The sequence below is a fragment of the Sinocyclocheilus anshuiensis genome, unplaced genomic scaffold (assembly GCF_001515605.1).
Source record: "Sinocyclocheilus anshuiensis isolate Anshui unplaced genomic scaffold, SAMN03320099.WGS_v1.1 scaffold2586, whole genome shotgun sequence".
Lineage (NCBI taxonomy): Eukaryota > Metazoa > Chordata > Actinopteri > Cypriniformes > Cyprinidae > Sinocyclocheilus > Sinocyclocheilus anshuiensis.
The window spans coordinates 102871-116536 of record NW_015552529.1 but is presented as its reverse complement, the minus strand read 5'-3'; the positions used below and the strand labels follow the sequence as shown (position 1 = coordinate 116536).

General features: G+C 37.5%; 1 protein-coding gene across 8 annotated transcripts in view; it reads right to left on the bottom strand.

Moving 5' to 3' along the window:
* The window catches only part of LOC107663594 (semaphorin-6A-like), an 84987-nt gene that overhangs the window by 49580 nt on the left and 21741 nt on the right, over nt 1–13666 (bottom strand). For all 8 annotated transcript variants that reach the window (XM_016453825.1, XM_016453826.1, XM_016453827.1 and 5 more), the window contains exons 2-3: nt 6519–6661; nt 5003–5120 (exon numbers count right to left, since the gene is read on the bottom strand). In XM_016453825.1, the coding sequence (XP_016309311.1) occupies nt 5003–5120; nt 6519–6618 (218 nt within the window). In that variant the 5' untranslated portion in view covers nt 6619–6661. The remainder of the gene's footprint in view (nt 1–5002; nt 5121–6518; nt 6662–13666) is intronic.

Here is a 13666-nt window from a genome sequence, read left to right as displayed (position 1 = left end):
GTGTGTGTGAGTGTGAGTGTGTGTGTGTGTGTGAGTGTGAGTGAGTGTGTGTGTGTGTGAGTGAGTGTGTGTGTGAGTGTGAGTGTGTGTGTGTGTGTGTGTGATGGACAGAAACACTCATTCAGTCAATTAATCAGCTCGTCTGAGCTACACAGCGATTGTGTTTCTGACTGATGAATTTCAATCAGCACAGGTACGGTGTCGCTCCGCACTCGTTAGTGAAATTCCATTCAAGCGTGTAATTACTGCCAAACTCTTGTTTGTTTCTTTTATTTCAGGTCTGATGAAATGCGGATGTAAAACTCATGTTGATGCACTAACTACTCAAAGCGATGGACTCACGGCCCGCAGATTTCTGAGCCAAATTAATTTTGAATGCAACTTTCGAAAGACAAAATTAAGTATTTTAACATTTGATAATTAAGTTCCATGATCATCGTAGGTACAAAATTATTTTTGCTGTTTGGAAGCCAAAATATGTCATTTAGAGATTCATGCAACTTGCAGGTAGTTTGGGGAATCCGTCTGAAACTTAAAAATAAATAAATTAATTTGTCAATATACATAGTGAAAAAATCTGGTGTAGCAACTATTTTCATTCAGAAATTGCTAATAAAATTTCACAAATAACTACATTGAATTAAACACAAAATTATTAAGTAGAAAGACTGAAATAGTATTTTCTCGTAAAACGCACTCCAATAATCTGTTTTATGTAGAAAAACGTAGAAAAATTATTTATTTGTCATGCAAAACAACCGAAAAGTTTCAGCGTTTAGTGAGACATGTATTATAAATCCATCTAAACATCTGACTTTTGTAAAAATGACTTCACCGATCTACAGATGAGTCAAACTGTGCTTCCAAACGCAGAGATAAAGCACAGCTTACAGCGTCCACAGAAGATGCTTTAATATCATCTGTTTATATAAGCTACAGAATACCAGGAAGCCTGAATCTATGCAGGACTAGAATGGCGTTAATAATGCATGTTCTCACTTCAGTTCACAATTCAGAATGATACAATTGGGTCTGAAGACAAGCTTAAGTAAAGTTTTAGTATAAACAATAGTAGTTATTTTTATTTGAGTTGGAATTTTACCATGAATGTTTTTTTTTTCACAAACGTCGATTCCGCAGTTTTCCATGCATGAAAATGATTTCAGTTGTAATTTTGCTTGGTTCATTATAAACATTAGATGATATGAGTGTGCAGTGGAGACAATATCTGTAAACTTTCCATAACCAGATAGTTTAGCATGATACTTATTCTATTTCTTTAATAAAGACAATGTGACCGATGGAGTTTTGGTTCCTCTGGCTTGCTTAGTTGGGGACACTTAATATCCAGCGATATTGTCGACTTGATTTTGAAGTGTTAATTTTAAATATGCAAACGAGGCAATATCTAATTTAATATGCACTCATTTGCACAAATTTCCAGCACATAAATCTGAACACTGGATAAAGTCAGGTTCTTCCGTTTTAATATTAGAGTTAAAGGTTCTTCCAAAGAAGCAGAAACCATGATCACAATTCAAATGTGATTTATCATGCAGATTTGGATTTAAATGATTGAAATGTGTTGTTTTCACTGTTTTTGCCATTGGTTGTCGTTGCTGATTGGACTGCGCCGGCATAGAACATTTTGTTGTAATTCTGTTACAATGACCAATTTCAAGCCCTACGAGTTTCCATAATCGATTCTGTTATTTTCCTGTTTATCTCTGTCAATCTGTATTGTATAAAGCACTATAGAAATACACACGACTGACTAGACTTCATCTGATTAGACAAAAAGCTCCAGGTTTCTCCAGGTTTCTCCAAAGGAAAGAAAGGGAATAATCCATCACATTCAAGCATGCGTATCTGCTAAAAACGAACTGAACACACAACCCCTCTCACGTTTGATGTGTTTTACTGAGTGCAGGTTTGAGCCGATCGTCCAGAGCTCAACAGAGGCTCTTTGTGCGCAGGAATGTGCTTCTCATGCGGGCCGGCCACGTCCATCTGGTGGCCTTTTGTCAAACTCTCTCACTCCGTGTTCGCAGAGAAAGGAGCTCATTAGTATGCGTCTCACACCTGTCAATCCTCCACCGAAGCTCCGCCCTCCATCACACATGAGGCCTCAAACGTGGCTCCAGAACCTTCTGGAGTTTCTCAGCTGTTCTGGGGTCAGTGGAGCAGTGTTTCTCTGTTCTCATGACGGGGGGCTTTGGTGTGTGTGTGTGAGAGAGAGAGAGAGAGAGAGTGTGTGTGCTTCACATCACACACTAGCTGTGTTTCCATCCAAAGATTCGAATTGTGCAAAACTAGAATATCGCATAAAACATTTGCGAATAAAGCACCGCTTCCATCTAACGAGTCAAAGAGAACAAAATCATCACTTCCTGATAAACTGGCACTATATATCACTAAGAAAACTAGGAGAAGCCACTGAATATAATAATTTTCATATATAATAAATGACTTGCGGCTCAAGAGCGAGCAGACGAAACACAATAAATGCTGTCAATGCTTTCGGAGGTGGATTTTTGCTGTTTGGGAATGCAGTCGTGTAAGACAATTATACAGAAATACTTTGATGACAGATTTTGCTCATGCATTTCAGAACGACCAGAACAAAATTTCAGATGCTGTGCAACGAGATCGGTTTGCTGGTTAGTCAAGTTATTCCGTCTCATAGCGCAAAGTCACATGACGATTGATTGATTGATTGATTGATTGATTGACATAACCTAGTTGTTCAGAATTTGATTGGTGAGCTCATCAACAATAATAACAACATACATTAAAATACATACATAAATGCACTTTAAATAAAGACTGCTCTCTGAGCTCTTTGTCACTTTAAACAGACTGATAAGCTCTTTTTGCACTACACTCATATCTGCAGTTTGTTTATTTCACTGGTTTGCACTCTATCTGCCTTGTGCCACTCTATCTTTTTTTACATGTCCTCATTTGTATATCTGTATAGTTTGTATTTTATATATTGTATCTATATTTTCACGTTCTACTGTTAGTGTTACCTGTATGCACCAAGGGTCTGAGAGTAACGCAATTTCAATTCTCTCTGTGTATGTGCTGTACACGTGGCAGAATTGACAATAAAGCAGACTTTGACATAAATACATCTATATGTCATATCAGTTACAAAGAGTGAAATGCAGATGCATAGATACCAGAGGAATTAAGAGCATGCACAATCCTACAAGAAGTGCTGTTCAGAAAACGTTATTGTCCTGTTTGTGTGTGAGCTTCATATCATGTCCACTGCAATATCGTCTAAATCCATAATTAATATACAGCAGATCAGTGTGGATCATGCAGCTTTAGATCAGATCAGCTCTCCTGTATTTAAATGTTTCTGACCGTGTGTTTTATATTCACATCACCAGGGTCCAGTTACACAAACACAGTCTTAAGAACTAGTTTGACTAACTAGCAGTTAGCTAAGAGTTAATCTGTCTTATTTTCTGGATTCAAATTAGAGCGATTTAACTGAATTCCTTTTGCAACCGGTCACTGATCAGAACTGTCCTTCCTCTTTCTCTCTGTCCTGCTGTATTTTCATCACTAGATTTTGTTGAGCTGCACTGAGGTTTCAAGAAACAAAACAAACTGAAGAAAAACTCCAAAGAAAACTCTTTTTACAGCGGTGCTGAGTCACATCAGCCACTACAGGCCTAATTAAAGCCACAAAACACCAGAAAGCCCAGAGGAGCTGAAAGCAGAAAACATTGTTTTTTCTAAACTGCACAGAAGAAAACAAAAGAGCTGTGATCTGACCATCAGCAAAACACTGATCCACCGCTAGAGCTTTCAAACCTCTTGTAATCAGAGATCTGACCGGCGGAGGATTGAGTGGGCGGAGACTCTAGCTATCAATCAATCAGAGCTCCAGCATTTTCATTAGTGGAGAGAGGGGGCGGAGCCTACAGCAACCAATCAATCAGAGTGTGATCATGTGTGACGCTCTGTATCTCTGGCCAAAGAACATGCCAGTGTTTATCAAGAGAAATAAGATCTCAGATCATTCACATACACACCCAAAACAGCTAAAGCACTATTCAATTAATAAAGAGATCTTATGATTATTAGTTCAGGTGGCAGAAACACAACATTCACACACATTCAGAACAATCAGAAGACCTGAAAATAATTTTAATTTAGAAGGTCCTTTTGTGAAAACATAAATCAGGGTTTCTGCAGGATTTATGAAGGTAAATTTAAGACTTTTTAAGACACTTAATGAAAAAAAAACAAAAAAAAATACGTTCTCTAAGTTGAATAAGCAACACATTTTCACAAACTTTGAAAATACAACTTCTAACCAGTGTTAATTTATATCAGAGATACTATTACAGTTTTTATTAATTTTTTGTTTTATTTTTAAAAATGTTTATTAATTTTCATTAATATTTGTATTAGTTTTTATTTTTATATTACGTTTTCATTTAAATTTGAGTTAAAAGTAATTTCTTTGTGTGTTTATATAATATAATATTCTATAAATATCTATGGCATTTTTATTTCAGTACTGTTTTTTTATTTAAGTTTATTTTATTTCAGGTTTATGTAATTTTGCAGAAAACAAGACTTCATATCTTCATTCTGCATCTGCAGTAAATGTGTCTTGATTTCAGGATGTTTAGATATTTGTTCTGGAAAACAAGACAGGAATACTGAAGAAGATATTCATGCTTTGCAGTTCATGCAACATTTAACGCCACGTCTTTATGATTTTAAGATTTTCTGCTCTGATTTAAGGACTTAATTCATGGAAGGGCATATTAAGAAACCCAGATAAACATAAAACTTGTCAAGTATGTGTGTAAAGCTCTGATTCTCACGGCCGCTGGCTCTCTGACTCTGAACATCTGCTGCTTCTTGTCCATATGCTGTGAATGGGCTGCTGGTTACCATGCCAACGATCTGCTCAATCTGCGCTTTCCCAGTCTCTGCTAAACACAGGGCCGATCTTTAATAGCAAACTCACCTGGCGGCCACATAGAGCGTGTGGTTCATGATGACGATCAGCTGAATGTCCAGTTTGTGCCGCTGTGTGTTGTTCCTTCCCGGTTTGTGTCCCACGAACGCTGGATATTGTTTGGTATCTGACGGGAAGAGGAACAGAGTTTGATTCACACTCGTTCAGCAGAGCATCAGTTCATTAAAGAGCCTGTGAAATCCACACGGGACAATAAACCTTCAGCAGAGCTACAGTCGTTCAGGAAAACAGGCCGAAATACTGATGACATCACTGAGCCATCAGGATGAGTTATAAAGTTAATATTTTAATCATTTATCAACACATTCACATGTTCACGGCTCTCTGATGTCGCCAAGAATCACATGATATGCAGCTAAACAAAATGTTTCATCTTTTTAGTAAATGCTTTATTTTAATTGATATTACATTTCTTTTAATTTTGCATTTGGACGATTTAAGGCAAGACACCACAGGTGAATAAGGGTAAAAATTTTCATTTAATCTTAAAAATAATAGACATTATCGTACTTCCCTAGTTGATTGAGTACATTAAGAACTGGGAAAAAAAATGTAATCACAAGTTTTCTGAGATGTTATGTTTAAATATGCAAATGAAGCATCTTCTAATTAAATATGCACTAATTTGCATTCATTTCAAGACAATAAATCTGAACTTTGGATAAAGTCCATAATTCTACTTTGATTTATCACTCCATGAATCAGAAAATACTGTCAACAGACAGAAAACAAACACATTTACACCATGTTTTAGGAGTGAAATGTTGTAGAAATCAGTGTGAATGAAATATGAACAAACCTTCAGAATACAGAGAGGGGTAAAACTGTAAAGCTTGTTGTTTGTAAGAGAAAGAACTCTTTACAGATATGAAAGATGCAAATGAGATAAAGTGCAATAAAATAAACACTTAAATGTGTGTTTTGGATGTTTTCTTTCCACTAGTCTGAAAGAAGAGACATGATAAGGAAGCAAAATAGACCTCAAAACTGGCCAGTGCATGAAAACACGCTGGTTTTGCCTGTAGTGTCTGGCCTTAATTCATTATTAGCTTTTTATCAACTTGGGAAACTCTGCACTAGAGTGAGAACATAACAGCAAAACAGCCAATCGTGTTTCATGACAGAAAGAAAAATTAAAGCCTTTTGAATACAAAACAAGAACTTGCTGTTTTAAAAGGAAATACGAAACAGTGCATTTCAGGGGTCTTTAAGTGAGACTTAGTGTGTGTGTGTGAGTGTCTGTGTGTGTGTGTGTGTGTGTGTGCGCGAGTGTGCGTGTGGCGCGAGTGTGCGTGTGTGTGTGTGTGTGTGTGTGTGTGCGAGTGTGTGTGTGTGTGTGTGTTTGTAAGTCTTTCATCCTGACAGGCAAAACAAAAGAGGATCTCTGAAGTCTCGCCGACTCTTGACAGCATTTACAGTTTCTCTGGCCACCAGGATCACATTTCCCAGAGCTGCTGTGAGAACAAGACAAGACGGAGCGAGGAGGTGAGATGCAGTTACTCACAGTTGCTGTGTGAAATACTGATTGGCTCTGTGTCTTCTGGGAAAGCGGCTCCGGCCGTCTGCAGCACCGTGAAATACAGCAACAAGGCCTGCGACCGCATGTTTGAGTCCTGCCGCTCCGCTCGATCACTTCTGAACTTCAGCCTGCAGAAACACACACACACACACACCTAATCAGCAGATCGCTTTAATTGGCCAAGCGGAGCATGCGTCAGAGATCGATCGCGCCGCTGAGCATCGTGGGTAAACTGAGAGAACTGCTGACATGAACCTCAGCCTGTAAGAGAAAGAGCTCAGCGATGAGACGGACTGATTTACACGCTGACCTCTGACCTCGCATGCTCTCAGGGACGCATGAGTTTCCTTGTGCAACAAATTACCCACAAATCACTGCAGATCAGAGCCAGATCCTGCTGCACGGGAGAAAAACATGTGTGTGGCTCACGCGATCAAACCTCACGCTTTACATTCATGCATCTGGCAGATGCTTTTATTCGCAGCGACTCGCACTGCATTCAAGCTACACATCTTTGGGTTCATGCATTCGCTGGGAATCGAACCCATGACCTAATGCTTATGCATTTAAGTAGAGAAAGACTGAAGCACGTTTATTTTCTCCCAGGTTCTTGTGTTTCTGCGAGCTACTAGATGAGTTTCAGCCATAACTGAATGACACACACAGCATGTAATAAGATCATATGAGAAACCTTGGTGTTTGTACCAAGACATGAACTAAACCTGAAAAATCTAGTGATGCACCAAAATGAAAATTCTGGGCTGAAGAGGACCGCAGATGATGCCAACCCTCAAACAACATACAAAGCTACCAAACTTTGCTATAAGTATAAGTAATAGTGTTCACCGTCTGTTTGATTACATGACATTAACTAATTTTTACTGTACATTTCTGCCATATGGACATCAACTTGAGACAGTCACCACTGATAAGCTATTACTAAATATAATGTAGAAACTTCAATTTTCTGTAAAGCTGCTTTGCAACAATTTGCATCGTCTCAATTTAATTTAACGTTCAAACATTTAAATTGCACATAAGGCAGTTTTTACGTCATGGTTTTAATAACACAATTAGGTTTGTACTCCAATTTGTTGATGAAATATAAACATTCAAACAGTGGCATTAATAAAAACTTGTTTTCTTGACGGATTTATTCAAACATACATTAAATATCGAACCACAGGATAAGAAAAAATATCATGAATATGTAATATAGTCCATATATTTATCAAAATGCTCCTCTCTAGAGTTACTTTTTTAGTTTATGGACATTGATTGTGATTTCTGAGGTAAATGTGATGTTACGTGACATTATTGATCTCAAGCTGTTTTATTGATGTCTTTCTGTGGTTGAATCACTGATTGATTGATTGATTGATTGATTACATGATTCATTTCAGTTAGTTTTTCTGATTTTTCTGATGTTTATTTGGTGCTGTAGCTTGTAGTAAACTCTTTCAGTCAATGATTTTGGCCCTAAAACTATTTCAGTCGAAACTGAAAATTGCTGTTTCAGGCAAAACAATTTCAGTGCATTGCTCCATAAAGAATTTTTTTTCAATTGTAAAAATGCAGAAAGTTTTTTGTTAGTGTTACATTTTAGTATTTTTAACTAGCTGTTTATAATAGCATATGCAAGTCTATGCAATGTTTTTTTTTAAATATATTTTTTGAAAATATTCAAAATTGTAAGTTTTTGCTTAAAACAAGCAAAAATATCTACCAATGGGGTAAGAAAAATAATCTTAATTCAAAGGCTAAACAAGGTTATTTTTCTTGCCCCATTGGCAGATATTTTTGCTTGTTTTAAGGAAAACCAACTTTTTTTTTTACAGAAAACAAGACATAATACCTTAAGTCATTTTTCTTGTACAGTAAATTCATCTTGATTCAAGAATGTTTAGATATTTATACTAGAAAACAAGACATAAACACTAAGTAAGAGAATAATTTTTTGCAGTGAACACTGATATCAGCTATCACACAACACGTTTCACACACACACACACACACACACACACACACACACACACACACACACTCTCTCTAATTAATTAAAGCAGTGCTTGACGAGCTGCCCTGTAATTGAAATGCCAGTAAAGGATGTTTGTTCCCCTCTTGAAGAGAACGACACTCGTGTTAATAAAATAGAAGCTGGTTAACATCATATTGACCAGCACAAACAAATGAAAGAGCAAATGACGAGCTCCTCGTTTCTGTGAGCTGCTCAAAGTCAGATTTTACTAGGAAAGGGCTGAACGCAGCGGCTGGTTCATCTGCTCTTCATCACACGCCGCTGAATAAATAACTCACGCTGCTTTGGCCACACAAACCAGCCGGCAAGAGAAGACACACATCTACATATCAGATCAACACAAGCGACGGAGCAAGGGATCAACGCAACAGAGAGGAAAACACTTATTAGACACGGACGGAGAGTCCTCACCACAGACCTGGAGTTAAAAATCAGCAGAGTTACACTACAGTGACGTCAGACACACAGTGTACATAAGAAAACTGTTCTTAGAATATTAAAAATAAAAATTCAAATAACGTTATATTTTGGATGAAAATAAAGTTTGTTGAATATTGTAAGAAACGTTTTTGTAATCTTTAAATAACATTATAATCACAGGAAGAAAACTGGACATTTAAATGCTTTAGAAACATTTCAAAACAATGTTCCTACAATATTTTTTATAACCTAAATGTGTGAGCGGGGATCTTTTACAGGGCTCTACAGTAGATCAGCTGATTGACCATCAGATGACAGAAACAACAAAACAATAAATCCGCTTCATAAACTCAGTGACAGTGACACACACACACACACACGATGACAGCGATATGAACACACAAGAGGAACGATGGCTTCATGATCCTGTTACACCTGCAGCAGAAGCACTGAGGCCTCAAAATCAAATCATGATCAGAATGAATGAACAGCGCTTCAGACAAACACAAATGCACTGAATCAGCTTTAACCCGCACTCAAACTCTCTGTGAATCTCTAGTGTTCAGCAGAGAAACGCAAACGCTGTGCTCCTGTGTGACGTCTGATCCATCAAAACAACACTTTGAGCAGAGACACGCAGACAGCCCGAGCCGAACTGAGCTTCCTTACAGCTGCTCTTAATTGGATCTGATGCTTTAAAGACTAGTTCTCAGTCACTCACCCTCATCTGAGTTAAACCTCACTAATCAGCAGAGACGAGACCCACCTGAACCCACGCTTACAGACACAGTCACAGAGAAAATCACGAGAAAACACCACAAATCACGAGAAAACACCACAAATCACGAGAAAACACCACAATCACGAGAATACACCACAATCACGAGAAAACACCACAAATCACGAGAATACACCGCAAATCACAAGAATACACCGCAAATCACGAGAATACACTGCAATCACGAGAATACACCACAAATCAAGAGAATACACCACAAATCACGAGAATACACAGTATCATCTTTAAAGTTGTCCAAATGAAGTTCTTAGCAATGCATATTACTAATCAAAAATTAAGTTTTGATATATTTACGGTAGGACATTTACAAAATATCTTCATGGAACATGATCTTTACTTAATATCCTAATGATTTTTGGCATAAAATTTTTTTTATAATTTTGACCCTTACAATGTATTGTTGGCTATTGCTACAAATATACCCCAGCGACTTAACACTGCTTTTGTGCTGCAGGGTGTATATATTCACTAGTGAACTATTTTACACTCACACACACCGTTAGATGATGATGTAAACTCAGGCAGTCGTCATCATATGATTTCCTATGACATTTGACATTTGAGTAAAATAGCTGTAATGTGGAATGTCATGGAAGGTAGATAGTAAAAAATGTTATGCCAGATAGTAAAAAAGTTAATGCCGTGTCAGCAGATGAAGATCATAGATTCTCAAGATCTGTGTTGTACGCTTTCTACCAGTTACATAAGAGCTGTATTAATGCAATAAATAAAACTAAATAAAATAGAAAGACACAGTAGATTAAAATTACACAAGATTTTTTTTTTATTTACATATCACAAAAAAAGAATGTTTTCTGGAAGGGTCTTAATAAACAAGTCCTTTACCGATCTTTCTAAATAAGAAGCTTAATAAGAAGAATAATAAGAAGCTTAAGAGCTCAAGTTTAGTAAGTCTAGAATGTCACTGAATTTGGCAATTTTTGGATTAATGAATCAAAAGTAGGCCTGTACGATTAATCAAATTCAAATACGATTTGGACTCGTGTTTGTGACTGTCACTGAAATATAAACACAGGAACTCACTACAAACCAACAAAATAAAAGCAGTTTAACTAAACTAAGACATTATGACAGAAATATATTACTATCTATGGGGTTTAATGAGAATTAATATTCAGTAATAAAACAACGTTCTCACAACTTTCACTAATGATTTTTTAAAAGTTAGGACAAAACTTTTTAAAGTAATGTTTATGGAACATTCTTATTACTTTATTAATATTTGATAATACACCACAATCACGCGAAAACACCACAAAACAAGAGAATGCACAGTATATCACGAGAATACACCGCAAATCACGAGAATACACAGTATATCACGAGAATACACCGCAAATCACGAGAATACACTGCAAATCACAAGAATACACCACAAATCAAGAGAATACACTACAAATCACGAGAATACACAGTATATCACGAGAATACGCCGCATATCACAAGAATACACCACAAATCACGAGAATGCACAGTATATCACGAGAATACACCGCATATCACAAGAATACACCAATCAAGAGAATCCACTAAAAATCACGAGAATACACCGCACATCACGAGAATGCACAGTATATCACGAGAATACACCGCAAATCACGAGAATACACCGCAATCACGAGAATACACACAAATCACGAGAATACACTGCAATCACGAGAATACACCACAAATAAAGAGAATACACCACAAATCACGAGACTACACAGTATATCACGAGAATACACGGCATATCATGAGAATACACCACAAATCACGAGAATACACCACAATACACCACAAATCATGAGAATACATCACAATCACGAGAATACACCACAAATCCCGAGAATACACCCAAAATCCCGAGAATACACCACAATCACGAGAATACACCACAATCACGAGAATACACCACAATCACGCGAAAACACCACAAAACAAGAGAATGCACAGTATATCACGAGAATACACTGCAAATCACAAGAATACACCACAAATCAAGAGAATACACCACAAATCACGAGAATACACAGTATATCACGAGAATACACTGCAAATCACAAGAATACACCACAAATTAAGAGAATACACAGTATATCACGAGAATACACTGCAAATCACAAGAATACACCACAAATCAAGAGAATACACAGTATATCACGAGAATACTCCACAAATCAAGAGAATGCACTGCAATCACGAGAATATACCGCACATCACGAGAATACACCACAAATCAAGAGAATACACCACAAATCACGAGAATACAACGCATATCACGAGAATACCCTACAAATCAAGAGAATACACCACAAATCACGAGAATAAACAGTATATCACGAGAATACACCGCATATCACGAGAATACACTACACGGCAATCGTGAGAATACACCACAAATCACGAGAATACACCACAAATCACGAGAATACACAGATCACGAGAATACACCACAATCACGAGAATACACCACAATCACGAGAATACACCACAATCACGAGAATACACCACAATCACGCGAAAACACCACAAAACAAGAGAATGCACAGTATATCACGAGAATACACCACAATCACGAGAATACACACAAATCACGAGAATACACCACAAATCACGAGAATACACCACAATACACCACAAATCATGAGAATACATCACAATCACGAGAATACACCACAAATCCCGAGAATACACCCAAAATCCCAAATCACGAGAATACACAGTATATCACAAGAATACACCACAAATCAGGAGAATACACAGTATATCACGAGAATACACCGCAAATCACGAGAATACACTGCAATCATGAGAATACACCGCAATCACGAGAATACACCACAATCACAAGAATACACCACAATCACTAGAATACACCACAAAACAAGAGAATACACTGCAATCATGAGAATACACCACACATCACGAGAATACACCACAATCACGAGAATACACCGCAATCACGACAAAACACCGCAATCACGAGAATAAACCGCAATCACAAGAATACACCACAATCACGAAAATCCACCGCACATCACGAAAATACACCAGAAATCAAGAGAATCCACTAAAAATCACGAGAATACACCGCACATCACGAGAATACACCACAATCACAAGAATACACCACAATCACGAGAATACACCACAAAACAAGAGAATACACTGCAATCACGAGAATACACAGTATATCTCGAGAATACACAGCAAATCACGAGAATACACCGCGATCACGAGAATACACCACAATCACGAGAATACACCGCAAATCACGAGAATACACCGCACATCACGAGAATACACCAGAAATCAAGAGAATACACCACAAATCACGAGAATACACCGCAAATCACGAGAATGCACAGTATATCACGAGAATACACCACAATCACGTCACAATCACGAGAATACACCACAAATCCCGAGAATACCACCACAATCACGAGAATACACCACAATCACGAGAATACACCACAATCACGAGAATACACTGCAAATCACGAGAATACACCGCACATCACGAGAATACACTGCAATCACGAGAATACAATGTTGAGACTCTGGTATCTTGTGTAGATCTCATGTCAGTCTCTAGATCCAGAGAGCTGCAGGGCTTAATTACAATGCTAAAAACACCCAAAAATCAATGTGAAGTTCATCAACAACTGTAAAAAATTTTTTTTTAGGCCAAAACCAGTAAACAAGTTGCATTTTAGCACTTCCGGTTCGACTGGCCTGAAATCAATAGTTTTTTTTGTTGTTGGTTAAATACATGAAATGAGGTCTGTGTTGAACAAAAACGTCTCAGGTTACTTATGTAACCATGGTTCCCTGAGTAGGGAACGAGACACTGCATCCTCTAGGGGTCGC